The following is a 27,917-nucleotide window of genomic DNA, read 5'->3' as shown; positions in this document are numbered from 1 at the left end:
GACCGTACCCGAAGGCGCCAGAGCGCCGCACCACAGGCACAGCCGAAAAAGGAGAACAGGACAAGAACAAATCACAAAAGCAAAAGGTACAGCACAGGAGGTGAAAGTATTGAGGCTTGTTTCCAACCCGTAGAAAGCAATATGAGAGAAGCAGTCCAATAAAGATGTCAATGGTGTCAAACACAGTTATAACATGAAGAATCCCATAATTGCAAGATAAAATACATTGTTCAACGTGCCAAAGGTTGTATAACAAGTTCTGCCAAAAACAGGCAAACAAAGTGGGGCATTACTGCAAAAAGGCAGACTCAAACCACACGAACACACTGCGGACACTTCCATATACATGGAGACTAGAAATGCACCATACGAAAGGGGGGGGCCCCCCCCCCCACAGACAATCACCAAAAAACCAAAGGTGGAAAGGAGACACAACAGAAGTCCAGAAATGTCACAGAATGGCCAAGCAAAAAACCCAGCCACAACCAAGACAGACCGTTTGTTCTTGTGCTGGAGTGTCCTCCATATATTGCAGTATTATACCTCTATATTTATTCTGTACGCTTTTTGTAACCTGCACACGTCACTTTTTCCTCCTGCAATGCACCGTCTGCTACCTCTTGTATGTTGTTGACTCACGATTGTCACTGTTGTAATGCACCGTTTACTACCTCTTATAATTTGTTGGCGCACAACTGTAATTTTGCTTCATTTAATGTAACGTTTGCCCCTGTATTCTGCGCACTTGTAATGCCCTCATGCATCAGTTCTGCTCCTATCGCAACGCGCCCTGACACCCCCGGGCAAAGGCCGCGCTAAATAAAAATGCATAAATAAATAAAGCCGTGAAGCAGGGGCATTGGGGGGTGCGAAACAGCTAAGGAAAGCTGCTCACCGCGACAGGGCTCGGGCCCCCCCCCAACCACCAGCCGCCCCCCAGCGGGCCCCCCGCCCCAAGAGGGGCAGACAGAACTCTGGAGGAGCGCCCGGCGGCGCGGGGGCAGCCCAACCAACGTGCACCCGACCCCCCCACTTACCGGCTCATGGGGCATGGCAGCAGCGCCGTCCGTCGAGTCGACGGTATAGACAGGCAGGCAGAACCGCCGAAGCCACGCCTCCAGCCGCCGCCCTGAAAGGACGCGTGCGGCCAACCAGTGACACCAGAAGCTCCGGCCACAAGGGGGGGGGGGGGAGAGCACCTCCGGAATGGATTATGCGAGCCCACCCAACCTCCGCAAAACAAACTCCGCTGTCCGCCTCCCGACGAAAAGCCCTTCTCTAAACCCTGCCCTGGCCCTATAAATAGTCTCGGTCTCTCTCCCTAAATCAACCTCACCTGTGGCCACTCCGTCTGCGCGAACCTACCCAGGGAGAGACCGGCTCGCGCACGGCTCTCCCTGGGTCCCCCCTTTATTCAGCCATAAAATAAGACGCCGCATGTAACGTGTGGTGTGCGCTCTAGTCTATGCGCGCATACGCGATGACGCGGCGCGCACTAGACTAGAGCGGAGAGGCGGCGCATGCGCAGGAGGCATGAGAGAATAGGCGCGAAGGAGTATAACAGAGTTGGCGACCGGAGCTTGGGACAGTTAGACGCTCGGCGCCCTTAGCTCTAAGTATTCATATTTGATGTGAAATAATAAACCAGTGTTACTCACCTTCCGCTCAAGTGTGCTCTGTGGGGAGAACAAACTTTACAGTGGCGACGAGGCTGGGACCCGGACACCACCCGGTGCAGGGACGACAGCAAACACCCCCACAGCCACCCTCACCAGTCAGTAAGGCTAATCACTGGCAAAGAAGAGCAAAGGGCGTGGCAGCAGCGCACCAACACGGCACCAAGCTGAACACCAACTACACAAGCCAGGTTAGTGTGGCCCAAGACTCCAGGAGCCCCCAAGCAGCAACCTGGCAACCAAGGGAGACTCCCCCAAGCCAGAGGAAAGGGGGGAGAGTGCACAGACTGCGCACAGTGAGAGGGATAACGCCCCAGGGAGCCCAAGGGGCCAAGTGGACACGTCAGAGAGCGCAGGAGTGTCTGGTGAACCCATCCAAAGCAGGGCCCAGGAAGGCGAACCTAGAGGCGAAGAAAGAATGGCGAATCAGGCGTCAGCCCTGATGGCACCAGTCCCGTTCCTACCTAGACCAGGTGAACCCCAATTAAAATGGGAAGACTGGAAGGATTATTTCCTAAATTACATTGAGGCTCTGGGAGATGAGAGTGAAGGTGAATACACGCCGGAAAGAAAAAAGAGACTGTTGCTCCACAACTTAGGCCCGGAAGGGGTGAGGGTGTTTAAGAACCTGGTGCCCAAGGAGAGGGGTGCAGCGGAGACGGATGTTTTTGCGAATGCCCTGGATGACCTGGACAGCCATTACCGCCCAGCGGTCTGCGTCTCGATAGACCGCTATAACTTCCAACAGCGGAAACAGGAGGCGGGAGAGTCCATTGATGATTATGTGGCAGCCCTTCGCCGACTAGCAATCACATGTAGGTATGGGAACCTGCAGGATGAGTACATTAAGGACCAAATTGTAATGCACACCACCAGCAGATCGGTGCAAGACAAGCTATGGGCAATGAACGAGACAACCCTGAAAGAGGTGGTGGCGATGGTCAAAAAGGCCGAAATGTCGAAGAGAGGCGCAGACGCGGCGAAAAGGGAAAGTGGCCCAAGACAGATGGTCAACAAGATCGATGAGGCACCACAATCCAGTAAACCCAAAAGCAATTACGGGGACCCGAGGAAGGATATAAGAGGGTCTGGGAAACAGATGGCTCGCTCTGGCCCGGGATCAAAATTCGCATGCTACAGATGTGGCAGTGCAGCACACGCGGCCCAGGACAGGCGTTGTCCCGCGTTCCGCGCCAGGTGCTCGTTCTGTGGGTTGACAGGTCATTTCGAAAAAGTCTGCCGGAAAAAAGGGACGAAGTCCACCGTCAAGTGTATCGATGCAGCCACGGCCAACGTAAGTGAGGAAGACGACGTGGATGATGACGATCTGGTCCTGTGCATAGAGGATCAAGTTTTGGACGTGTCCGGCAAGCGAAGAGACAAGCCCCGCACCGACATGCTCATTGGGGGCGTCAAAGTTTGCATGGAAGATGGCCGCCTGAGGAGGAGCCGCTTTACAGAGCTCCAGGTCTAGGGATCACCTTTTGGTGGAAATCCCCAGATAGACTGCCTCACCGTCCCCCCCCTGCCACCCCCCGGGACTGGATATCAACATACATCCGAACTTACCAAATAGTTTGGACTCACGGGGAAAACTCACCGTGTTTTTCTTCCTCCACCGAACTCCTGGGATGAGACGACGATCTACGTGGTGCCCGAGGACCCCCACTGCAGCCGCTACCACCGGGAGCGATCTCGCACATGACGCCGCAGAGCTGGCTCCTCTCACCAAACTGCAGCTCCCATCGCTCGATGCCGGAGGAGCCCACAGTCCAGTCCTGATCGGCTGTTCAGCTCCGGGCTGTCTCTCGCTGCGGTCTGCGCCCATGACGGTGCGGGGCTGACCCCCCCCACTCCGGACTGCTTTCATTTCCCGAGGCTGGAGGATCCCGCGGTCCGTCCCGATCATCTCTGCCTCGCCCCCCCTTTCGCGCTGCACAGGCTGCTCAGAGCCTGAGATGGTCTCTGGCGGTGCCTCCCGGACATCGGAGCTCCCTGTGTTTCCCACTCGGGAGTTGCTGGCTCTCTGCTCCCGTGTCGAGGAGCTTGGTTCTTTGGAGCTCTGGTCCTAATTTGGCTCCTTCGACGATGCCCGGAGCTTGCTTTGATCTGCCGCTGCCGATTTGGAGAGATTGCACGCGGCGGCCTGAGGAGGCACCTTGAGGAGGTGACTGTTGTTCACTGGGCGCCAAACCCCCTGCTGTTGCGCCTCCATCCCAGTCGAGCCTGTGCGCCTGTTGCTTTGGTCCGAAACGCTGCTTTTCTGAGGCTTTGCACTGTGTGCAATCTGTGCCAAGCGCCGCATACCCCTCTCTCCAACCCTATACCGCGAGATGAGTAGGCATCGGTAAGTCTGCGGGATCTCAGCGACAGGAGCTCCAGGATAGTTGCAGTTCGCTCCCATATTTACCTTTAAACTGAATCCCGAACTAGAAGCTTATGATCCCACACCCCACTTCCCAGAAATATTTGGTCATAGTTCGATTTTTGCACTATTTTTTACTCTTACTTTTTTTCCCCTCCCTCATGACAATCTAATCTAATTGGAACTCATTTTGTCTTGTTTACTCTCGGGCAATCTACATTGTTAACTAAGACTCCATTTTGTCACTCCCCCCTGCCCATCGGAGTTATAGACACTGTGAAAGGACTAACATCACCTACACGAATTCAGCAGCCATCTTGAAAGTAGCCCTGACACCACTTTTTTATCACTAAATCCTTCGTCCCACAACCCTTAACACTCTCTACCTTATTACCTTGTGCACTTTACAAATTTATGTTCAGATTATTATTGCACTGCTGTTCACTTTGGGTACTTTATTAATTTAGATTGATACTACTATGTTTAAATCTATTATTTTCATTGTCGTTCCCCCTCAAACCTACACTGCATATCTCTCTTCGCCTCTAACCCTATAATTGTTATTACTGCTCATTATCACGTGTCCTTACTCCATTTAAATATTGTACCTTGATCATGTTCTCTTAATTTATATGTCACTCCTTTTCAATCTAAATTCTCTATATTAAGCGACTGCATCTTGATATGTCCCTCTCTCCCACATACTTTTTTTTTAGCATGCATTACCCCGCTATCCATAATTATAACTCCCTCTTTCCACTTACTTCCCTTTCTCTTCTTTCCCTCTTCTATTCCACCTTTTAACCATTTCTTCTTCCTACTCAATTACACCACGTATTTCCATTTCCCTACCTTTACCACCTCCCTCTATTTTTATCGCCCATCCCACTGACTCTCCTTTTGAACCACCCTACTACCTATACCCCTTCCATAATATTTTCTTCCTCATTCTCTACTTCCCCCTATTCTCCAGCCCCCTCCGGGCTAACAGCTTTTTGTTCTCACTCAGTTTACAATGTTTTTATATTTGCACTACCTTTTATACCGTTACGATTATGCTTTTTTACTGTGACGCTTTCCATCTTATTTCTTTTTTATCCAGGAATGTTCGTTATGCTATATCCCCTTTCTGTTATACACCCTGTTATACTGTTTTTTTTTTTATTCTCCTCTGCTTAGTCCACCCCACTGCCGATCATTGCAATATGTCTCACGATACTCTACTGAACGCTCTCAATGTTTAAACCTGTAACACCCAATAACCCTACCTACTGCTCCCTTGGTGACTGACCCCCCACGCAGCCGAGTCAGGCACTGAAGCGGGTTGAGGACAGCCGCCGTGACCCCCCCCCGGGCAACGCCCACTGAGTTAGGCCACCCCCCCCCACCGCCTACGACATTTAAGAATGTGCTGCTTCCGGAGGCGCAGCGGACGGGCGCAGCGGGCACGCCGGCGGTGCGCCGAAGACGCGCCAAAGGCAAGCCCATCCGCGCCCGCCCGCGACCTGACAGGACCAGGGGCCACGCCCCCTGCCCCTCACCCCACCCAGGTCAGGACCTACAGCTCGGCTGCCATAAAAAAGATTAGGCCCTCTACCATGGCGCAATGCCCGCTCTCCTTCCTCCCAGTCGAACTTCCAATCCAATGCCCTGGCTGCAAACACTCCTTTGACACCATTGAGACGCCTGCCACGTCCCAGGAATACCAGACGTACCTGTTAAACTGTCGATCCCTTCCTCGGCACAGCACACAAATATGTCTTTTACTAGAAAATTACAACCCAGACGTTATCTTTCTGACCGAGACATGGCTCATGTCTCATTCAGAGCCAGACATAGTCTCAGCCCTACCCCCCGGGTTCCAAATCCACAGACTAGACCGGACCAAGGGAAGAGGCGGAGGCCTGGCTATCATCCTAAAAGATAAGTTTGGTTGCCGCACTACTACTGAAGCTATTCCTGAGTGCGAGAGCCTAGCATTCAGCATAGACTTCACAGCGAACAGCTCCTTCTCTGGCACCCTGATATATCGCCCCCCAGACCCAGGAAAGCTGTTCCACAGATCTCTCCCAGATATCATCGCTAATCGACTTCTAACCTCGGCCAACTATACGGTTCTAGGAGACCTCAACTTACATTTTAACTCCCCTACAGACCTTGCTGCCAGGGAACTAACAGAGGACCTAGCAGCCTTACAACTGATCCAGTTGGTGAGATCCCCCACCCATGAAAAGGGGAACTTACTTGACCCAATTTTTAGCAACTGCTCCAAGTTAATGGTCGGACAACCTATCTGCCTCCCATGGTCAGACCACTTTCTTGTCCCACTCACCTGGTCTACCACCAAGCCTCCTTCACTGACCCCCCATCCCATTACCAAGAGAAACTGGAAAAAACTTCTCATAGAGCCATGGACAACTAACCTTGAATGCTCTCGCCCACCTCCCTGCACAAACCCCAACCAAGCAAATAACAACTATGAGGGTTGGATCAGGGAATCACTGGACACGATCCTTCCTCTACGGAAATCCATTCCCAAGAGGTCACACAAATCTGCTCCTTGGTTCTCAGATTCCCTGAGAGACCTAAAACGCCTCTGCAGGAAAAAAGAGAGAGCCTGGCGACTAGACTTTCTCCCAGAAAAAAAAACCCAATACAAAGAGGCTATTAAGGCCTACAGAAATGGGGTTAGGGCGGCCCAGGCCTCCTACTTCGCAGACCAAATAATGGCAGCAAAATCAAAACCCAAGGAAATTTTCCACCTGGTCAAAAAATGCATTACCGTCAACACTGCCCCCCCAGCCCCGAAAACGCTAGAACAATGCAATGAACTTGCAGACTTCTTCCATAACAAAGTCACTCAGATCTATTCCGCCTTCCCTACAGCTGCCAACAACTCAATAACACCCAATCAGACCTCTCCGACTAATTCCCCCTCCCCAGGACAGCCAACGCTGGACCACTTCCCCCCACTAAACCTGGAGACATTGCAACAACTGGCACGCCAAGTTAAATCTGGCTCTCCCCTTGACCCTGCCCCACCAGAAATATTGCTCCAAGCAAGCCAAGCCATTCTTCCCGTGGTGCTAGAGCTCCTCAACTCATCCATATCCTCCTGCACAGTACCCAATGGATGGAAGAGAGCTATGGTACGGGCTCTGCTGAAAAAGCCCACCCTCAACCCAGAAGATCACTGCAGCTACCGCCCAATCTCACTACTTCCCTGGGTAAGCAAGGTACTGGAGAAGTACATAAATACCCAACTGACACAGTTTCTGGAAAGCCATGCACTCCTTGACCCATCCCAGACAGGATTCAGACCCAAACACGGTACTGAAACCGCCTTGCTGACAGTCACCGAAGAGTCCCGAAGGATACTAGACCAGGGAGGATCAGTGGCAGTGATCCTCCTTGATCTAAGCGCAGCCTTCGACACGGTCAGCCATGCCACCTTGCTGAACCGTCTGCGCAACATCGGTGTCGGAGGCGATGCTCTAAGATGGCTTGATTCATTCTTGCACAATAGATCCTTCCAGATCTTTGACGGGGACACAATATCAGCCAGAAAACCCCTGAACTGTGGAGTACCGCAGGGCTCTTCACTAAGCCCCGCGCTCTTCAATGTCTATATGCAACCACTGGCTGGACTCGTCGAACCCTCGGGTATAAAAATCGTATCATATGCTGACGATACCCAGCTAGTGGTTTCAATGACTCAGGAAGGCGCCGGTCACACCTCAGGAAGTCTGACGAACTGTCTAGAGGACATTAAAAAGTGGATGACATGCTCCTCTTTGAAACTTAATGGAGACAAAACCGAGCTCATGCTCTTAGGTCCCGCATCACCCACGTCACTTCCCTCCATGTGGCCTGGGTGTCTGGGCACCCCTCCCACTCCCAAAGAAAGTGTAAAAAGCTTAGGAGTATGGCTGGACAAAAACCTCTCCTTCTCCACCCAGGCTACAAAACTATCCGCCATCTGTTTTAGCTTACTCAGAACTCTAAGGAAAGTCCTCCCCCTCCTCCCAATGGAAGCCAAACAAGTGGCAGTTCAGGGCCTGATTCAGTCCCGGCTGGATTCAAACAACGCCCTGTATGTGGGTGCCCCTGAGACGTCCATGCGAAAGCTACAGGTGGTCCAGAACTGCGCAGCCCGCGCCCTGCTACAGATTCCAAGGACACAGTCTGCTAAACCCGCACTGAGCAGCCTACACTGGCTCCCAGTGAGACAGAGAGTGGCTTTCAAGGCACTATGTATTGCCCACCGAGCTTTCTGGAAGTCAGGTCCAGCGATCATTAACAAACTGGTCACTCAATACCACCCTAATAGACCCCTTCGGTCCACGGAGGCCTTTCTGGCCGTAGTCCCAAGAGTACGGAGAGCCAGGACCGGAGGAAGGATGTTTTCCTTAAAGGCCGCTAAAATGTGGAACTCACTCCCACTACAAATCCGGTCCAACCCTAACCTACTCTCATTCCGCAAACAATTGAAAACCTTTCTGTTTGCCAGGCCCACTTAAATCTCAGTCTCCGCCACCCTCAGCTCGGCTATCCATGCTCTAGCGCTTGGACGCCCATTTGGGCAGCAATCGCGCTTTACAAATCACAATACAATACAATACAATACAAAGTACATGTGGCTGTGGATTCAGGATCCCCCTGGACCATAGTACAAAGGTCGATATGGGAAGAGGACTTCGCGCCTGCCATAGGCCCTGACCTAATGCCGCCGGACATCAGACCCATCTCGTATACCGAGAACACCATCCCCCTGGTTGGGTGCAGGGACCTGGAGTTCGAATTCAGAGGACGGTCAGCCACGTGCACCCTGTATGTAGCAGAAAAAGGCCCGTCGGTACTGGGATGGAGAGATGCAGGTGATCTCTGTATTATACTCAATCCTGGGGGGAAAGAACAGATTTTGCTAACAGACGAATGGCCCCTCTCGAAGGAGGAGGACTGGAAGGCAGCATACCCCAAGGTCTTTGAGGGCACGGTGGGAAAACTGGACAAATTCGTGCACAAGATGGTCCTCAAGGAGGGAGCAGTACCAGTGGTGCATAAGGTACGGAACATACCGATGTCCACGAGTGAGGCGGTGCGCCAAGAACTACTGAAGCTAGAAGAGCAAGACATCATTGAACCAGTGGACAGTGCGGAATGGCTATCGCCCTTGGTAGTGGTCAAGAAGCCAAATGGCAAGGTCAGACTCTGCGTGGACCTAAGGGAGCTCAACAAAAGCCTCATAGTGGAGAGATTCCCGCTCCCCAGAATAGATGAGATGCTGGCTAGGACAAAAGGGATCACCCACTTCTCCACCATAGACCTGACGTCGGCGTATTACCAGATAGAACTGCATCCGTCGAGTAGGAAGTACACAGCCTTCATAACGCCCTTTGGATGCTACCAATTCAGGAGAATGCCGTTCGGCCTAGCATCCGCTGCGGCCGTGTTCCAGAAACTTATGCACAGGTTGTTTAAGGACATCTCGGGAGTGCAATACTTCCAAGATGACATCCTAGTGATGGGCTCCGACAAAAGCGAGCACGATAAGAAACTACATCGAGTGCTGGGAGTGCTGCAAAGCAGGGGATTGACGGCGGAATGGAGCAAGTGTAGGATAGGGTCCCGCACCGTGACCTACCTGGGGCACGAGATAGGGACGCATGGCATATCACCGAAGGAGCAAAATGTGAAAGCAATAAAGGACGCCAAGGCCCCAACTACCAAAGAGGAAGTGCGGTCATTCCTCGGAATGGCCGAGTATTACAGCCGGTTTGTCAGACATTTTGCCACTAGAACGCACAGGATGAGACAACTAATCAGAAACAATGCAAAATTCGAATGGGACGCGGAGGCCCAATCCGAATTCGAGTCCATTAAAGACTGTATCAGCCACGCCATCCCACTGCAAGGGTATGACCCCACCGGCAAAACTGTGGTGACAACTGACGCAAGCGACAAGGGCTTGGGAGCTGTCTTGGCGCAAGAAAGGGAAGATGGTGCCAAGGAAACGATCTGTTTTGCATCCAGGGCGCTGTCCCCGACGGAACAAAGGTACAGCGTAATTGAAAAAGAGATGCTGGCGGTCACGTGGGCGCTGAGCAAGTTTCGTCAGTTCATATGGGGCACGAGATTCAGACTTCAAACGGATCACAAGCCACTGATCAAAGTGTTGACGTCATCGGGTCATGACACCGCCACCCCGAGAATAGCGAAGATGACCTTGAAGTTGCTAGACTATACATATGATGTAGAATACCTTCCAGGAACGCAGAACAAGGTAGCGGATTACCTCAGCCGGGCAGCAGCAATGGAGGAGGCGCCGGGTGAGACCCCGGACGCTGAAGAGATGGTGGCCAGCATGGAGGATCATGAAATGTCAATCAGTGCACAGGAATGGCAGGCAGCTTACGAGCTCGATGAGGAAAAGATGGAAGTAAGGAAACACCTTACCGTGGGCTGGCCGGACAAGAAGAAGCTCAAGGAGGGTGTGCGACGATTCTATGAAATAAGGGAAGAATTGTCCCTGAGTGACTCGGGAATATTCTTGTACAGAGGAGAGAAAGTGGTACCCCCAGTGACACTGATACCAAGACTGCTGAAATTGCTCCATGAGGGGCATTTGGGCATCGTAAAAACCAAGGCGCTGGTCAAACAGATGTATTGGTGGCCTGGAATGGATAATCACATTGAGAGGCAAGTGAGGGAGTGCGAACAGTGCCAAGGAGCAGATAAGGTGCTTCGCCCACTCAGACCAGCTCTGGGGAAGTTCGACACCCCACAAGGCCCGTGGGAAGAAGTGGCCATTGACATTCTGGGGCCCGTGCTGGACAGCAGAGGAGTGAATAAGTACATTTGTGTGATAATTGACAAGTATTCCAAATGGCCGGAAGTGGACATACAAGAGTCGATGGACACGGAAACGATCCTTAAGTTCCTAACCTCGGTGTTCCTCAGAGAGGGAATACCCAAATCCATTCTTAGTGACAATGGACCGCAATTTGTGTCGGACAAGTGGGGGAGATACATGAAGAGGAATGGGATCAAGGTGAAACACACGGCTGTGTACCATCCGGCTTGCAACGGCCAGGTCGAAAGGTTTAACAGGGTGCTCATGGGCTCCATTCAGGCGGCCATTTCGCAAGGAAAAGACTGGGAGGTGGAAGTGATGAACATGCTGTGGGCCTACCGGATAACACCCTCGGTGGTGGGGTACAGTCCGTTCCAAGTGCTTAGGGGACGTCATCCCTTCACCCGGGACAATGTAGCATGGAGGGAGAAGACCATCACCAGCAAATGGTCCCCAGCGGTGGTGCAACACAATCTGGAGAAGGCCCAGAGGATCTATGCAGCCCACTATGACAAGCGACGCAGCATGAAGGACACGGCGTTGGAAAAAGGGGAGTGGGTTAGGATCAAACTCCCCACTCTGCAAAAGAAAGGCGAAAGTAAATTTAGCCAGCCACTACAAGTCAAGGAAGTGCGTGGTAGGGCGGCCCTCCTCAGTGACGGAAAGGTCTGGTCGCAAGACCGCATGGCCAGAGTCAACAAAATATTAGTCTGGCCCAAGGTTGAGGTGGAAGAAAGTAGCATGAATGACCAGGAGGCCAGAGCCCTCTCGGAGCAGGGCACGGACAACCACGAAGAAAGTGCAAGGGACGACAGTGAAGCGGAAGCCCGGGGAGCCAGGATTTCCGAAGGCCGTGATGCACAGGCGAATGCAGAACAGAGAGCAGATGCGAGAGAAGCTGGGGTGGCCCGAGGAGAGACAGAAGTGGGAGAGAACATGCCGGTAAGACACACCCGCAGCGGAAGGGCAGTTATTGTGCCCTCTCGTTATAGAGACTTTGAGATGGAAGGACAATAGCTGGGTGCTGCTCTCCCAGGGTGCCCCACCAAGACTATTCACAGTTGAAGGACATTCAACCTGGTGGGCGGGGGACACTTCAACCTGGTTTTCATTAAAGGGGGGAGATATGTGGTGTGCGCTCTAGTCTATGCGCGCATACGCGATGACGCGGCGCGCACTAGACTAGAGCGGAGAGGCGGCGCATGCGCAGGAGGCATGAGAGAATAGGCGCGAAGGAGTATAACAGAGTTGGCGACCGGAGCTTGGGACAGTTAGACGCTCGGCGCCCTTAGCTCTAAGTATTCATATTTGATGTGAAATAATAAACCAGTGTTACTCACCTTCCGCTCAAGTGTGCTCTGTGGGGAGAACAAACTTTACATAACGTTTCTTCAATTATCAAATGAAACGCCGCTCCACGTTTAAGTAGCACACAGAAAGTTAGCAGAGTTTGTAACTCGATATGGTGTGAAGCCCCGTAGCTGTGGCATCATAAATCATACAGCACTTGAACGCTGATTAGTTTGTCATCAATACATGAAGGGGTGCTGAAATCTTCAAGGAAAGTCAAGAGAGTAATGTACTCACAAAACCAGTAAAACAACACGGGAGTGCGAAGTTTCTTCCGCCCGATCGTCGTCAAATGTGAAGTCGTAAATCACAATAAATCGAGTAAGAGTGGATCCAAATTAAACTTGTTTTAATTCCAGAAAAGAAACTCCAGCCACCCCGCAGGAAGCATCCAGTAGCAACTGCCGCTCCTGAGATGACCTTTCCACTATATACATTCTAAATAGAATTCTCTGCAACAGCAGAGTATAACAATGCATAAAACGAAAGCACTGTATGAAACATGAAATACAAGGCAACATTAAACTACATAAATGGAAAAGAAATATAAAACACCACACATCTTCCCCCATAACAAGGAAGCCCGAAGAAACATCACACTTTTTTTTTACTTTTACCAAACTATTAAAGTTCCAAATATGTCCATCATCCAATTTGGAAGCACTCCGAAAAACTTTGATAACTGAGAAATTTCTGCTCAACTTAGAAAGACCCCGTGATCTCAACATTGCATAAAACGAAAGCACTGTATGAAACATGAAATACAAGGCAAAACGAAACAACATAAATAGAAAAGAAATATAAAACACCCCACCCTGCAATCTTGATTTGGGAGTAAAACCGGCGATTCTGGAATGCATGATAGGTGGAGACAGGTGACCTATTCGACATATGACTATAGAGCAGCTAAACAACTTCTTGCCCTTTACTGGAAAAGTACTTTCACCTCCGACACCAAGTACACTCTGGTTTCACAGGAAATGCCAATTCGAACAATGGAACAAGTGGCACATGAATTAAATCATTCTGATACACAATTTACTGGCAGATGGCAACCACTCACAGTTTATATGTCATGCATTGAATTACTTTGCTTTACCCCTCAGAAGCTTGAAACACTTCAACTAGTCAACTAAGGACTATGTAGATGCACCATCCCCCCACTGACGTGAAAACATGCCCCCTCCTCAAAACTCTCTATCAATCATAAGATGTTCATTAGCCCTATCACCAGCTGCCAAACGTGAACTCTCCCTGATAGCAGTATGGTGGATTTGGCCAAATCTATAGTGCCACGGGTGCTTTATCCTAAGGACATGATCTTGAGGAGACATCGGGACACTCCCTCTTATATTGTAGCCAATACAGCACACTATACCTGCTAATTTTCCTCATTTCTCATTTCCTTTCCTCCTTTTTCCCTTGCCTTCCCTTCCCTTTCCTTATGTTATGAGACGTACACTCACAGCTGTGTTGTGAAATGGACTCATCCATGGTGTTTTTTGTTTTGAAAACTTTCAATAAAAAGATTTGGTTAAGAAAAAGAAACCCTCCATCTATTGTCCAGCCCACATTTTCTCTTTTGTTGTAATCTATAAATGATAACCTAATGGTTTTGTGACTCTCATTAAAAATGGATTTACTTGCTCTCTTCAGTATTGTTTTTGTGTTGTTGCTATAATCTCCACAACTGTTTTGTCTGTTCTGTTGTTGGTCAAATTAGGCTTTATTATTGTTGCTGTTTGCGCCTTGAAACTCCCAGATCTTATGATCCTTTTGTGTCTCTATGCAAGTTGCTACTGCTATAGACGCCCCCCCAGTACCTGCCCAAGAATTAACCTTTCTTTTGATTTCTTCTACAGAGGCCAGCTCTCTCCACTTCTCACCTTCATTGTCTGGTAACAAGACAACTGTGGTCCTTCAACGTCTGGCTGGGCTACATAAAAAGCAGAGGGAAAAAAGCCCTTGTTAGTAAACTTGACACTGGTTTCTTGATAGTCAAGGAGTGTAATTAACTAACTCGTGTGACGCTTATGAGCTGGCCCTAAAATCCACAGCTTGTGAGGAGCATTTACATGCTGCTTTACAACGCGACTTCCAAAGTGTGAGAAAAAACTCTGACAGAAATGTTACTGCCCATTGATTTCCTTTGTCTTCTTGTTATTGGGCAAAACCTACTGGTGGACATTAAAATGAATGATGCATTTATCTCGATGCACTGGCTGTGCTAACTATTGCAGAGGAAGATGTCAAAATTCCCTTTGACAAAATATTCACCATGTAATAATCCCTGAAGTTGTTAAGTTGAGCAATGCCCTCTTACCCATCACTGAAAACATCTGTGGGAAATAATTCATGATGTTTCCTGAATAAATGGGATTCCAGCATCCCAAGATAACACCCTATGGCCACAAGCAAATGGCACAATACAAGTGTTTCTGGGCAGTCTCTAAAAGGTCATCAGAATAAAGCAGCTCACTCTTACTAACAAGTCCATTTCCCAAGTACTTTGTTGTGATGCCCCTCACACTAGCAGTAGCAAATCTCCAGCCACGCCGATGTTTGGAAGACAAATGAGAACTTGTTTCAAATAAAAGAAAGGTTCTCTCCTGCTACCAATCCCAAAAGGATCCGGCGTGAAGAGCATAAGTACATCTTTGCACTGAGGAATGAGGGGGAGGTGCCAGGAAGTGGCCACATGAGACACTGTATCGAACAAGTAAGCACAGCTGATTTCATGTCTGGCAGGCTTCTCACGTCAAAGCAGACATCTCATCTTTTGGGTAGGGGATGCTGCCTTTGTCTAACCATAATGCCAGGCAGGCCTAGGTGTGCGCTGCATTTGTCAGTGGCAGGGCAGGTAGCCCTTAGAAGTCAAGAAGGGTTTGGATATTGTCCTGAGGATACCCTCAGGAAGGCAGAGGACAACCCCCAGGATATACTTCTCCAGTGCCCTTCACCCAAGGCCCATTGGTCCCTATGTCTAGAACGAATACACAACACTCCACAGGAGAGCCATTCACAGTTATGTGACCCTGGATACTGGCAGAAAGGCACATTTGGTTTAGACAGACTTTTTAAAAGTGCAATTTTCAGAATAATGACTTCAATTCCAACTTTACCATAAAAGGGGATTTTAAATTACAATTCAGATGACTGGAAGACACATTTCTCTATCCAGTCCAAAACTGAAGTCACTTATTAAGTTTTATAAGACAACCCAGTGTTACTCTATGGGAGAGATAGCCTTACAACTGCGAAAAACGACTTTAGGAGTTTTTCACTGTCAGGACATATAAAACTTATTTAAACATGTCCTAGGTTTTAAATACCATGCACCCTGCACTATGAGTGGTTAGCGCCTACCTTAGAGGTGACGTATAAGTGATAAAAAGGAAGTTTTGGGTCTGGAAAAAGGTTTATTTTGCCAAATTGAAATAGCAGTTTAAAACTGCAACTGCACTACAAGCTGCCATGGTAAGCATGAGACATGTTTCACAGGATACTTTAGTGGGTGGCAAAATTAGTGCTGCGGCCCACACGTAGCATTTAATTTACTGACCCTGGGTACAAATAGTAGAGGTATTACTATTCACTAGGGACTTAGAAGTAAATGAAATGTACCAATCAGGTGAAGGTCAATTTTACCATGTTTTCTATAGAGAGTACCAGCACTTTAACACTGATCAGCAGGAGTAAAGTGCACAGAATCTGCCAGCATAAATGGTTTCAGCAAGCAGGAAAAAATCTGGGTTGACCCTACAGAAAGGGCCCGGTCCTGCGTAGAAAACCATATGACTTTCACCTGTACCCAGCACAGCATTTCAGGTGTACTAGAAATATTTGTGAACTGAAAAAATGCGAGAAAATCAGAACCTGTATTTTCTCACTTTGTTTGCGAAGCGGGCTCATGAGGTTCAATTGTTTTTCTCCAGTATTTACAAAGTAAAACTTAGGACGAAAAGTCTTAGTTTTTTTCATAGAGCACATTTCCAGGCATTAAAACTAACTTAAGCAACTCCTCTCAGACTCCTCAAACATAAATTATTTTTAGCATCGAATTATGCTCTTTTCCTGAGCTCAGGCTCCTCATCGAAGGTAACCCAGCCATGCCAAGAATGTGATGTGAATGCCGATCTGGACGTGGTTGCTATTTTGTCACTTTTCTGGTGTCGTCACCTACTTCAGCCCATGCCTTTGTACTCTTGTTTACTAGAAGGCGTGAGCTAGCATAAAAAGGTACTACATGCTTTGATTAAACTTGATTCAGTAGACCCGTATATGGACTGCAGCATGCAAATATGGAAATCAATAGATTTTTCACACAGCTGGCCCAGAAATACTTGACATTAAAGGTAGTATTCCGAGTTTTTGAAAGAAACCCTATTTTTCTATTTCTAATCTTGCAATGTTCATTTTAGAAATCGGTTGCTATTCAAGGTATCATGTTGTTAAAATACTTCCCTCAGTGGCGAGCTAATGATAGTCAATGAGGACTTGCCCCATTTGTTGTTGCTCACCTGTGGGTCTCTAACAATTGGAGAAGGTACCCATGTCAGTGGCGGCTATAGTGATTTGAAGTTGATTATAAACAAAACTTGCTCGTAAAATGATTGAACATGCAGATAAGTTCTGCTAATGTAATAGTGATCACTGATTAACCCCTTGCATGCTCATGATGGCCCCCAGCTGTCGTGCGTCACGGTGGGCGTGTGCGGAGGACGGCCAGGGGCCGTTTGAATCCCGCACACTTTTAAAAACGCCCGCACAGCGCAAACATTTTCGCAGCATGCAATGGGTTATCTGTTGTTCAGGTTTGTTTTGCTAGTTCTAGCATACGTGCACTCAGCCCTTCAGTGTCTCAATTAGGCTGCAACTCAGGTGCTCAATAGTCCCTACTTTAGATTTCACGTGAAAGCAACTGTTAGCTGGCTGTTGTCGAAGACTGATTGATGGACAAAAAACAATATTCACTGGGGCTGTGGTCGAGCCCATTGCTTACCCTTGTTTATCTCTGTTGGAAATTTCATTTGCTTAATCCTATTCAGTGGCTTTCCTTCCCCTTCTTGTGTTTATCCATTTAAAGTAAGGATTTTTTTAATGGAACATTTTATTGATTTTCGTAAGAACAGAAAGCAGGCAATCAACCAAAATTTGAGGTATGGCAGCTTCCATGATAAAAGTATACAATTCACAAGCTTTGCAAATCAGTAGGCTTGAATACATTTACAAATCTTTTCTCGTATCTCTACGGCCACAAATTTCACCATCCGCAGACCAGGCCTAAGCACACATGAATCTAGCACTATCCCTAGATATTTACACCATCTCTTCCAAATTTTGTACTGTTTCTGGTACAGTGGTGGGATTGGAAATATCTATCCCCCTCCAAAGCCTGACAATAACTCTTTTGAAATTAGGAGTTCTAGCCACAATAATGCCATTTTGTATCTATTTGAGTACAGATGGTCATCTTGGGTTCTAAAGGCAATCTTCAACCCAATACCTCCCTCAAAGAGGAGAAAGCACTCCCTCCAGAAATGAACAATTACCCTGCAACCCCATATTGGGTGGATGAGGTTCCCGATGTGTGGTCTGCATGCTAAACATCTTGGGGAGGATAGCACTGAAATTCCACAGCCTATCACGGGTGAGGTTAGTCCAGTGCAGATATTTTAAGTGGATGAGTCAAAAGTGGGATGTGATGGCCAGCTCTCTTGAGGATGCCAACGCCTCCGTCCAGTGCTCTTCAAAGAGGTGGCCCAGAACTTGTTCCCAAACACAACACAACTGGTCAAAGGAGTTTAGAGTATTTATAACTAAGGTGTAAGACATTTGTGTTATCTTGTGTTCCTTCAGTTCATCCATCAATAATTGTGACTTTAGTGGACTCAAATCTGGGAGTTCCTCCAGGTCAGAATCATAAGGAGTGTGCGCAAGGTGGAGCTGAATGTAGCAGAAAAATTGACTACAATGAAGGTCAAATTTTTCTTGGAAGTCGACAAATTATTTCATCACTATGCCTGTCATTACATTTCCCATCTGGGTGATTCTTGTAATATTCCACTGCTTAGAACCTGATAATTCAGCACCTTGATTGAGTCTCCCTCCGATCCACAGTGCTGTTTCTTTTGTTAATTTTTACCTCCATCCCAAGTCCCTGTTTATTATCTTCCAAATTTTGATTACTAATTGAGTGGTTGGTTGGAGGAAGAAATTAATCGCACCTCTACAGAGTAGGTATAATAATTGGAAGTTCCTGCATTGTCTATTTGAAGCAGAGCACTTTTTACCATCTTTTGATTGGATGGCTTGATTCTTTCACTGCTCACAGACGGGGATCTACTTTTCCCTTAATCTTGCAGCACTGCAATCGGGTGTTTTGTTGCCCTCTCTCTTGTGTGCTGCTTCATGGACTGAAATACCCCCGCACTCTCCATGTTGTTCTCCTCAGTTAGCCAGCTTCTCCATTGCTTACTCCCCTGCAATACTCCAGCTGCTTCTGTACTTGTCAGAATTTACTCCACCCCCTCCCCACCGTTGCTCTCCCTGCCTCAATCGTAAGAAAAAAAGCAATATTAATTTGTTTTCCTGAGAGCCCGCCAACTACTATTTACTAGCGGGCCACTTCCTTATAATACTAATGCTCTTTGGCACACGTTTTTTAGTTACCTCTCCAAAATGGGTGTCTGCCATCTTGGAACAGTAAATTAAACACAAATTAAAATGGCACCTTAGTCATTTCACATCTGTGTATGCATGGTGAAGCTGGGACCCATCATAGCATCACAACGCATACATGCCTATGTGTAATGACGTATGCGGCCATATGCATCATTGCACATTTTTTTTTCTGGTGTTGTTGAGCAGCGGCAATAATGTTTTGTTTGTTGTTTTTGCCAGTCCTGAACAGCTTTGGCAAAAAAAGCATTAGCAAAGCTAATAGGTCGAAAAGGTGAGAACTATTAGCTTTACCAGAGCTTTTTTTTAAAAAAAAATATTGTTTTTAGTTGTTTAATTGAACGTTTTCCTTCCTATACTGAGGCTCCGATATCATGTCACCGGATAGACTTGATGGCAAGAAATTGTGAACACACAAATCTTGCAGACATGCATATAAAAAAGCTGGTTAATTCTGTAGTGCCCTTGACATGACTGCAATTATTTTTAACTCATAATAAAAACAAGTTACCCAGTGCATTTTAGCCTTGTGCATATCATGTCTCCATTTGTTTTTTTTTTAGTGCAGACAAAGTTAAATTCATGCAAGGCTGTGAAAGTTCCTTCTCCAGCTGGAAGTTCTCTGGAGGGTTCCGAACATGGGTCAAGATGTCCCTGGTGAAAACAACAGAAGAAGACGGCACCAACTCTGTTGAATTCAGACAGGAGGTGAGCTCAGAAGTTCTTTCCAAGCCTGATAATTCTTTATGTATCTTGGGTCAGATGTACAGCCTCCCGCGTGGATGTTGACTGATGAATGCGAGGAGCTAGATGTGAATTCCACTTAAGATGCAAGACGAATTCTGATATTGATAAAAATTTAAGCGACACACAGGCTCTTGTGGCGTACGTTAGTAGAAAATGATGGCAGATAATCACCAAGAGGCCAATGTATTCTTCCCAGTCCCGCATATTCTTTAATACCATAGACTTCACCAAGGCCCTAATTGAAAGTAATTTGGAATGCCCTCACCACACCTGGAAGTCCTGATAGCAGAGATAACTCTTGAATGTGGTAGAAATTGGGCCATTATGACTGAATCAGGATTACGCCCAAGCTCTCCTTTTGAGTCAAAGTCTCGCTCTCCCTTTCCTCTTACACCAGTATTACTCTACTTTTTCCATAGCTTACTTTTAATATGATTTTTGTACTTTCATTCCACCACCGATGCTTGAAGACAGTCCCATGTATTATTTATCCTTTTTGCGAAGAATGTCCATGTGTTAATCCTTATCCTCCCCCTGACAGCATGTTCTCTTTATTTTTAACCCCCTCTCGTCTGCAATAGGACAGCTCCTTTGTTGCATGCATATGGTGTGCAGATCTCTCCATCTTCTCTTCATGACTCACATCATGTAAGGGTTTGCATCTCTTTTAGTGGATTGCTGGTGCAGAATTTGCACTGGCTTTGGTAGCCGCGATGTACTTTCCCTAATATTTCCTCACCTCAGTTCAGCTGTGGCACACTCACTTACTACAGTACTCCTGCTGGAGTCTCACCAACGGTCTGCACTGAAGTAAAACAATTGTTTTTCCTTAGCTATGTTAAAATGAAGAAGGTGCCAATAAAGAAAATCTGGATGAGTAACCTATAATAAAGAAACCATCACAACACATTTGTCGATTTGTATTAGGTCAACTTTAAAGAGAAACCATAATAAAGACTACCCAATTCCTCTCCAGGGCTCTTATCCTCAAACAATCCCTTACGCTAACCCTTATCCTAGACCATACCTTTACCCTTATCCTTACCATACATGGAGTCCTTTGCCTTGGATTCTTTCACTTACCCTAATCTTGTCACCAACTCTGACAATCCTCACCTTTACACCTAGTTTACCACCAAATGTTCTTCTGTTCCCAACCCCGCCTCTATCACTAAGCCTAATTATAGTTTTGTAACCTTTACCCAATCTATAATTTCAGTTATAACCCTATTTTAAAGAATGTGACCTTTCTTTTGTAAAAAATGTACATCTCTTCAATGCAATTTAGTTTTTTCTTCATTATTACCTTTCTTCATTATGGCATACCTTCATTTTGAATGTATGGGTATTTTATTACCTTACTATGTTGTCTACATTTCTACAATGCCTCTTCCCACAGGTCCTTTTCACTGCCCCAGGACCTCTTCCACTCCCCCATGAACGCTTCCTCTGCCCCTTGACTTATTTTACTTCCACATAAGTTTAAATATTTGACTGACTCGGAACCTGTTTACTGAGCACATGGTTTATGTCATTGCCCAAAGAGCCACCACGTTTTGGGGAGAAGTGACAAATAACAAAAGTCAAGAACGGGAATCAGGGGGGGTAAGGAGCACAATGCACGAAACAAGCAAACAGGTGAAAAACAACAACAAAAAATGAGGGAAATTACAGATAAAAAGGAATACTTCTAGACCAACCAATAGGTAATTAAAAAACCACTAAAGAAATATAAAATAGTGAGAAAGAAAACACATTGAAGAAAGCATGCAACATGTAGTTATGAATATATATTTAATTCAACGAAAATGGTAAAGGTAAAAAATATTAATAGCAACAAAAAAAGCAGTCACCATGAAAGAAGCAGTAGGCAAGAATACAATCAAAAGCAATACGAAATAAAACATAATAAAGGAGTAATACCAGACTGTGAACGGAAGTCAGAAAAGGGCAATGATGAAGAATAACTGGATTTACAACACCTGTAGTGAATAAAATATGGTTATAATGCAGTTTTTAAAAAGGGACCATATAAAGAAGTGAAATAGCAAAAAAAAAAAGAGAGAAATACATCAAAACAGTGTTCAATGTAAATCTTCTTTTTGGGGTGTGCTACTTGTCAATTATTGTCCTATCTCCCGCCTCCGCCTTCCTCCCTAAGTTGTAATATGGCGAGAGGATATCTAGGATAGCCAGGTATTCCTCTGTAACTCGTGTCTGTATGCTCTACATATCTGTGTCTTTGTCTACCTAATGTAGTGATCCTACTGCAGGACATCAAAACTTCTGACGCCTCTGTCCACCCAATTCCCAAGTGCAGGAGAAGGGTGGGGCTGGCATTGCATGCCCTCTTGTCGCAGCTTGGTACACTCTGCATAAGTAAAGCAGAAGGTACACACCTGCCGATTTAGCTTGCATTAGCTTTCAGGAGCCGCGTTTGGGGAAGAACTGGACTACTGACATCATCACCGGACCCCAGACCTTGACCCACATGGGCCTGGGAAACACATTTCTCTCTTCAAGGAAGTGAATTTCAATGAAATAATGATTTAATTTCCTAATCTTAATTTAGGGATGTAAGTTAATTCCTACACTTGAATGCTCCTAGATCCCTCATGTGTATGGGTATTACAGGGATGCATAATACAAGCCGGAGATATATTTGTTCAATGTCCCTATTATGGCTTCTTTCACTCAGTGAAAAAAGAACAATTGATGGACAGAATGCAGAACAATGTCATACATTCACCCCAGTACAGAGATCTGGGCCTAAATCCATCGTTTTTTTGCTCACCATGCCATTCCAGTTTGAACCCAGCCATATGTAAATCAGTCTTGACCCTGCGCTCAATGGGAACAGTCCAGCCCGAACTGCCAGGCCACGTCCACCCTGGACTGGAAACAAGCATCATTTGTTTGTGTAGCTTCTTTCACTCAGTGCCTGTGCTAGGTCAAGATGTGCAGAGGGGAAGTGAGTACATGGAGAGTACGGAAGAAGGCACATTATGAATGAGGGATGTATCCAGTTGAGGACCTTTGTAAGTTAAGGATAGGGCCACTGAAATAACTAAATTATGCGACAAAAAATGCAAACTATGCAGCATAATGCAGCACAATTTGTGGCAGTATTACTTCATTATTTTGTAAATGTTAACCATGTTAACACTGTCTGGGCAAAGGCTTCACAACAGCAGTCAGCAACTGACTGGTGCCTCGTCAGCCTTTGCCATGGACCTGCCATTGTGCAGCAACACTTGTAACTAGTAACTGTTGATCTCTTTGAGCTAGAATATTTTTTGGGTTAAAATCTGAAAATTAAGCAGCAGATGATTATTTAAACTGTTAGACCTGGCACCTTGGCGTGAGTTTCCCTTCCACTTTTTGCTGATGTGCCTAAGATGTTTTTGCTGGTGTCCGCTGCTCAGGGCACTGCGCCACGGCCAACCCGTGCCGCAGTGCAAGTGCTCCCTATGAAAAGTGTAACTGTGATTGATATTCCTGATTGGTTCATTGGATTTACTGTCAGTCCCCAGTAAAGTTCCCCAGGAGTGCCAGGGCTTGTGAATGCCGATACTGCTAGTGGGCCTGCAGCGCTGGTTGCGCCACCCACAGAAGCAGCCTTAAAATGTGTCTAGGGTCTGCCATTGCAGAACCTGCGTGCAGTCTGGTACTGTCATGCTGGCTGGGCAAGTGCACACACTTGCCAGCCCCTAAACCTTCCCTTAACTTCATATTAGTCGCCCCTATGGTAGGCCCAAGGGCAGGGTGCATTGTAAGTGTAAGGTAGGACATGCTCTGATGAGTGTGGCATGTCCTAATAGTGAATTACTGCCAAATTCGTTTTTCACTATTGTAAGGCTACCTGTTCCCTTTAGGCCAGATGGGCATGCTGGAATTATTACACTCTATAATCCCAGCAGGCTCAGGGAACATGGTAGAAAATAATGTTTAGTATGCCTGAACTCAGAATAATAAAATACTTCTTTTAGTAAAGTTTATTTTAATATCCTGTGTTTGCAAATGCTACTTTTAGAAAGTTAGCATTTGCTTGCCTAACCATTTCAGCCCGCCTCTGCTTGGATGTTTATCTGACTGTCTGGGTTGTGTGAGTGACAGGGCTGGGGGATGACAGGTGGTGAATGCAAGGATTACACCTTAGTGGGAGGTAGGAGTGCCCCATGACTCTTAATCAGGCTGTGCTCTGCCACCACAATGCTGGCTCCGCCCCCCTGGGGAGCGACTGATGACTCAGCCTGCACCTGGCCCTGGAAGGCGAAGCACTGTCATCAAGGTACTCCTGGCTGCCCCTGTCCACACAATGCTGGCTCCGCCCCCCTGTGGAGCGTCTGATGTGCCTGCCCTCACACTGAAAGCAGAAGCCAGAAGTACACCCAACAAGTACTCAGAGACTGAAAGCAGTTATGCAAAGGCCCCCCTGACCTGAGAAGACAAAAGAAATGCTGTATAAAAGTAGGAGCCCTGCTCCTTGTAAATCAGAATCCTGTTTCCCACAAAGAACCTCTGCCCGAATAGAAGGAGAAGATGCCGCTGGAAGGACTGGCCGGCTGCTTGCCTTGCTGAGGAAGGAGAGGAGAAGACTTTGCTAAAAAAGACTTTGCTGACTTGTGCTTGAAACATTCTCCAAGGGCTTGTTGGAGCTTGCCCCCTGACCTGAACCCCAGGACTAGTGGGTTCTTGGTGCTTCTGCTCGTCCTGACCTTCGAGCCGTGTGTGCATCCCGCCGGAACCAGACTGCGCCCCTCATCGCCCCTCCTAGGGCTGTGGCACTCGGGAGCTTGCCTGCCTTTGTCCCCGTGAGAGCCTCGCTCCGATCGGAGTCGCTCTCTGCCCCCGGGTTAGGCTTCCTGCTCCTCTGCCCCTTGCCTGCTACTGGAGCGCGCTGAAGCGTTCTCCCCCCTCCCGCCGGAATTCCTCTGACGATCGCGATCCACGCCGGGTGGACAGCTGCACGGACCGTGCCCTGTGACCCCGCTTCGCCATCCCAGAGACTCGTCAGGCCGCGCCGCCCCCGCTGAGGAGACCCCCGCACCGCCGTGCTGAGGGTCGCGGGCCGCGCCTGCCTGATTGCACACGCCCGCTGACGTCAGGATCCAGAAGTGCCCCCCATCATCGGAGTCGCACTGACCCGTGCCGACTCTCACCAAGTGACCCCAGCAGTCCCCAAAGCTGTGGTATCGGGCTAGGGGCCCGCAACGTTGTTATTTCCCCTTCATCGCACCGGCCGCACCCGCCTCTGTGAAACAGTGAGTACGAGTGAGTGTGCAGCCTAGCGCACCCGGCCTCCCAGTTCCCCGCCTCCCTACCTGACCGCACCGCAAGTCACACCGCCGAGCCTGGCTCGCGTCTAGCCCTGCCCCCGAGCCGGAGGGACGAGCCGTACGTAACGCAGGCGTCCTCACGCCCGATGTGTGAGCCGCGGTAGGCTCCAGGTCAGTTTCTGCCAGGAGAGCGAGGGAAGCGCTGTGAAGCGCACCAGAGGCCCCGGGCGCATCTAAGGTCCCCCAAACTGGTGCAAGGAGGTGCTTTGAAAATAACAGTTACTGAAAGAACTATAAAGAAGTGATTTAACAAGGAAATCCACATTTGAACTTGAAACTAAAGAAAAGCTTGCCTATTTACAATCTGTTGGTATACAAAAACGTTATTGATCTTGTAATAAGTCTGCACTGCTCATATATATATTTTTACATAAAGGAACGTATTTTTATATATTCACAGCCTGGTGTCTATTTGTGGGGGGATTGGTACATTTTACTGTGTGTGTTCTTACAAATGCTTAACTGAATAACGCCTGAAGAATAGCCTTGGCTGCTCACGCCACGCACCTAGAGGGTGAGCAAGGGTAATTCTAAAGGGTCATCCTTTACCCTGACTTAGAGGAGAGGGTCCCTGCTTGTCACAAGTGAATACTTGCGCCAACCAGAGCCCCCCAATTCTAACATTGGTGGCAGCGGTGGGATTTGCGAATTTGCATTTGTAGTTGACATACAGTGAATTACTAATCACCACATAGTGAGAGCAGACCAATAACGCAGCCACAGATTTCCATTTTTATAATTTTGTTGAGACATCTGCCATTGTTGAAGCCATGCCTGGCTCACTCCCTGCTGGGAGAGCACCCTCTGAGATCTCTGGAATTGAAGATGTAGATTGGGAACACGGAGGACTGGAAGGCTACAAAGTAGAGCAATTGGGAGGCTTCTGTGTAAAGTTCAGAGTTGCACACACCGGGTGCAAAAAGAAAGGCCAATACATCAAGGCACTGAGAGCCTGGAAAGAGTCTAGTGAACCACAGAATGCGGTGGAAATCATACCACCAGATGGCATTGTGGATCCCAGCAGAGGCCTGTCACCAGAGGAGCTGGCGGACAGGGCAGCAGACAGGGCACATCCAATGGAGATGGCAAGATTAGCTGGACAAATGGAGATGGACAAGCAAAGATTGGTCATGGAGGCGCAGCAACGCCAAATGGAGCATGACCTGAGATTGACGGAGTTGGAGCTGAGAGGTTTGGGAACAACTCCTTCTGGTGGCAGCACAACGCCAGTGCAGGTAGAGTCCAGGGTGTACATACCCAAAGATGTAGTGAAGGAGTTCTTTAGGGGGGATGACATAGGACAGTGGTTTAGGGCTTATGAAGTAGCCATGTCCTCCCACCGGGTCCCTAACAAGGATTGGGGAGCGGGGTTGTGGGGAAAGTTCCTTAGCGAAGGGCAGGACACCCTCCTGGATTTGCCCCTTGAAGAACAAAGTTCCTACCCCCGCATGAAGGAGGCCTTAATGACCAGATATGGGCTTACCCCTGAAATGTATAGACAGAGGTTCAGGGGTTGTACTAAGCTTCCTGGGAGTACGTATGTGGAGTATGTAACTTTCTTTTGCAGAGCACTGGATGGTTGGGTGAAGGGTAATCAGGTGAATGATTTTCAAGGTCTCTTTGATTTAATTGCATGGGAGCACTTGTCCGGTAATTGTTTTCCTGAGCTACGCCAGCACCTGATTGAAAGCAAGCTGACTAACCCTAGGAAGCTTGCTAAGGAGGCGGACCGCTGGCTCAGCACCAGGGTCCACAAGGGTCCAGTGGGAGACTCCGCCAAAGGTGGGCAGGGTCCCCAACAGAAGAGTGGGGGGGACAGGGGTAAACAGAAAGGGTTCCCTAAAGGCCCCCAAAGTAATCCCCAAGGGAACCAGCAGAAAGGTTCTCAGCCTCCCCCATCCCCAAAGCAGAATGGGGCCCGACAGGTAGACCTGTTCCAAAGGGGCCCTTCAATTGTTTCAGATGTGGTGACCCGGGGCACATTGCCAGTGACCCCAAGTGTCGCCTGTTTGGTGAACCAGCACCCACTGGTGCTCCACCCCGGCAAGTGACTAGTGTTCACTTGGGAGAAGAAGTAATGGTCCCAGGAGGTGGAGATCCTGTCCAGATGACCCTAGTCTCGCTAGGAGATAGTGAGATGGTCCCTGAGAACTACCTGCCCTCTAACACTAAAAAATATGGGCAGGTGGTGACCATCAATGGTAAGAAAGCTGAGGCACTTAGAGATACAGGAGCCAGTGTGACTGCAGTGAGGCAGCACCTGGTGTCTCAAGAGCAGGTTGTACCCCATGCCTACTGTAGGGTTATCAATGCTGGCAATTCAGAGAGTCAGTGTCCGATGGCTCAAGTTCCCTTCGAGTGGGGGGTCTCTGGTATTCTGCAGGTCTGTGTGAGGAAAGCCATGCCTGTAGACTGTTTGCTAGGGAATGACTTGGAAGACTCCCCTTGGGAAAAGGTGGAGAAGACGACTCACCTGAGGATGGTGGGTCTGCCTGACTGGGCGTGCGTGACCACCCGGTCTATGGCAGCCAGTAGGGGTGCTCAAGAGGTCCTAGGGCCTGAAGGAAAGGCCCAGGAACCGGCCTTAGGGAGAAGGCGCAGGGGGCGCGGGAAACCGGCCCCTGAAGTTCCCACGGTCCAGGAGGAAGCAGACCTTGAGGGGGATGCCCTGGAGCCTACTGGGGAACAGATTGCTGAACTGGGGGACCTGCCTGAGCTGACCCATTGGCAGCAATAAGGAGGCCCCTCCAGGGAAGAATTCTGCAGGGAGCAGAAAGAATGCCCTTCTCTCGTGGGTATGCGGCAGCAGGCTGCAGACCAGGCCAATGGTTTTCAGGCCAAGACACATTACGTGTACTGGGAGAATGACCTCCTGTATTCAGAGCCTAAGGCTGCTGAACCTGGGT

General features: G+C 48.2%; 1 protein-coding gene across 1 annotated transcript in view; it reads left to right on the top strand.

Moving 5' to 3' along the window:
• The window catches only part of PACC1 (proton activated chloride channel 1), a 157,059-nt gene that overhangs the window by 115,478 nt on the left and 13,664 nt on the right, over window positions 1–27,917 (top strand). Inside the window, exon 6 of the mRNA XM_078647116.1 lies at window positions 19,489–19,633. Coding sequence (XP_078503242.1) covers window positions 19,489–19,633 — 145 coding nt within the window. The remainder of the gene's footprint in view (window positions 1–19,488; window positions 19,634–27,917) is intronic.

This window comes from Lissotriton helveticus, chromosome 6 (genome assembly GCF_964261635.1).
Source record: "Lissotriton helveticus chromosome 6, aLisHel1.1, whole genome shotgun sequence".
In the NCBI taxonomy this organism is placed as follows: Eukaryota; Metazoa; Chordata; class Amphibia; order Caudata; family Salamandridae; genus Lissotriton; species Lissotriton helveticus.
Note: the sequence above shows the minus strand (reverse complement) of the source record. Positions and strands in the feature narration are given on the sequence as shown.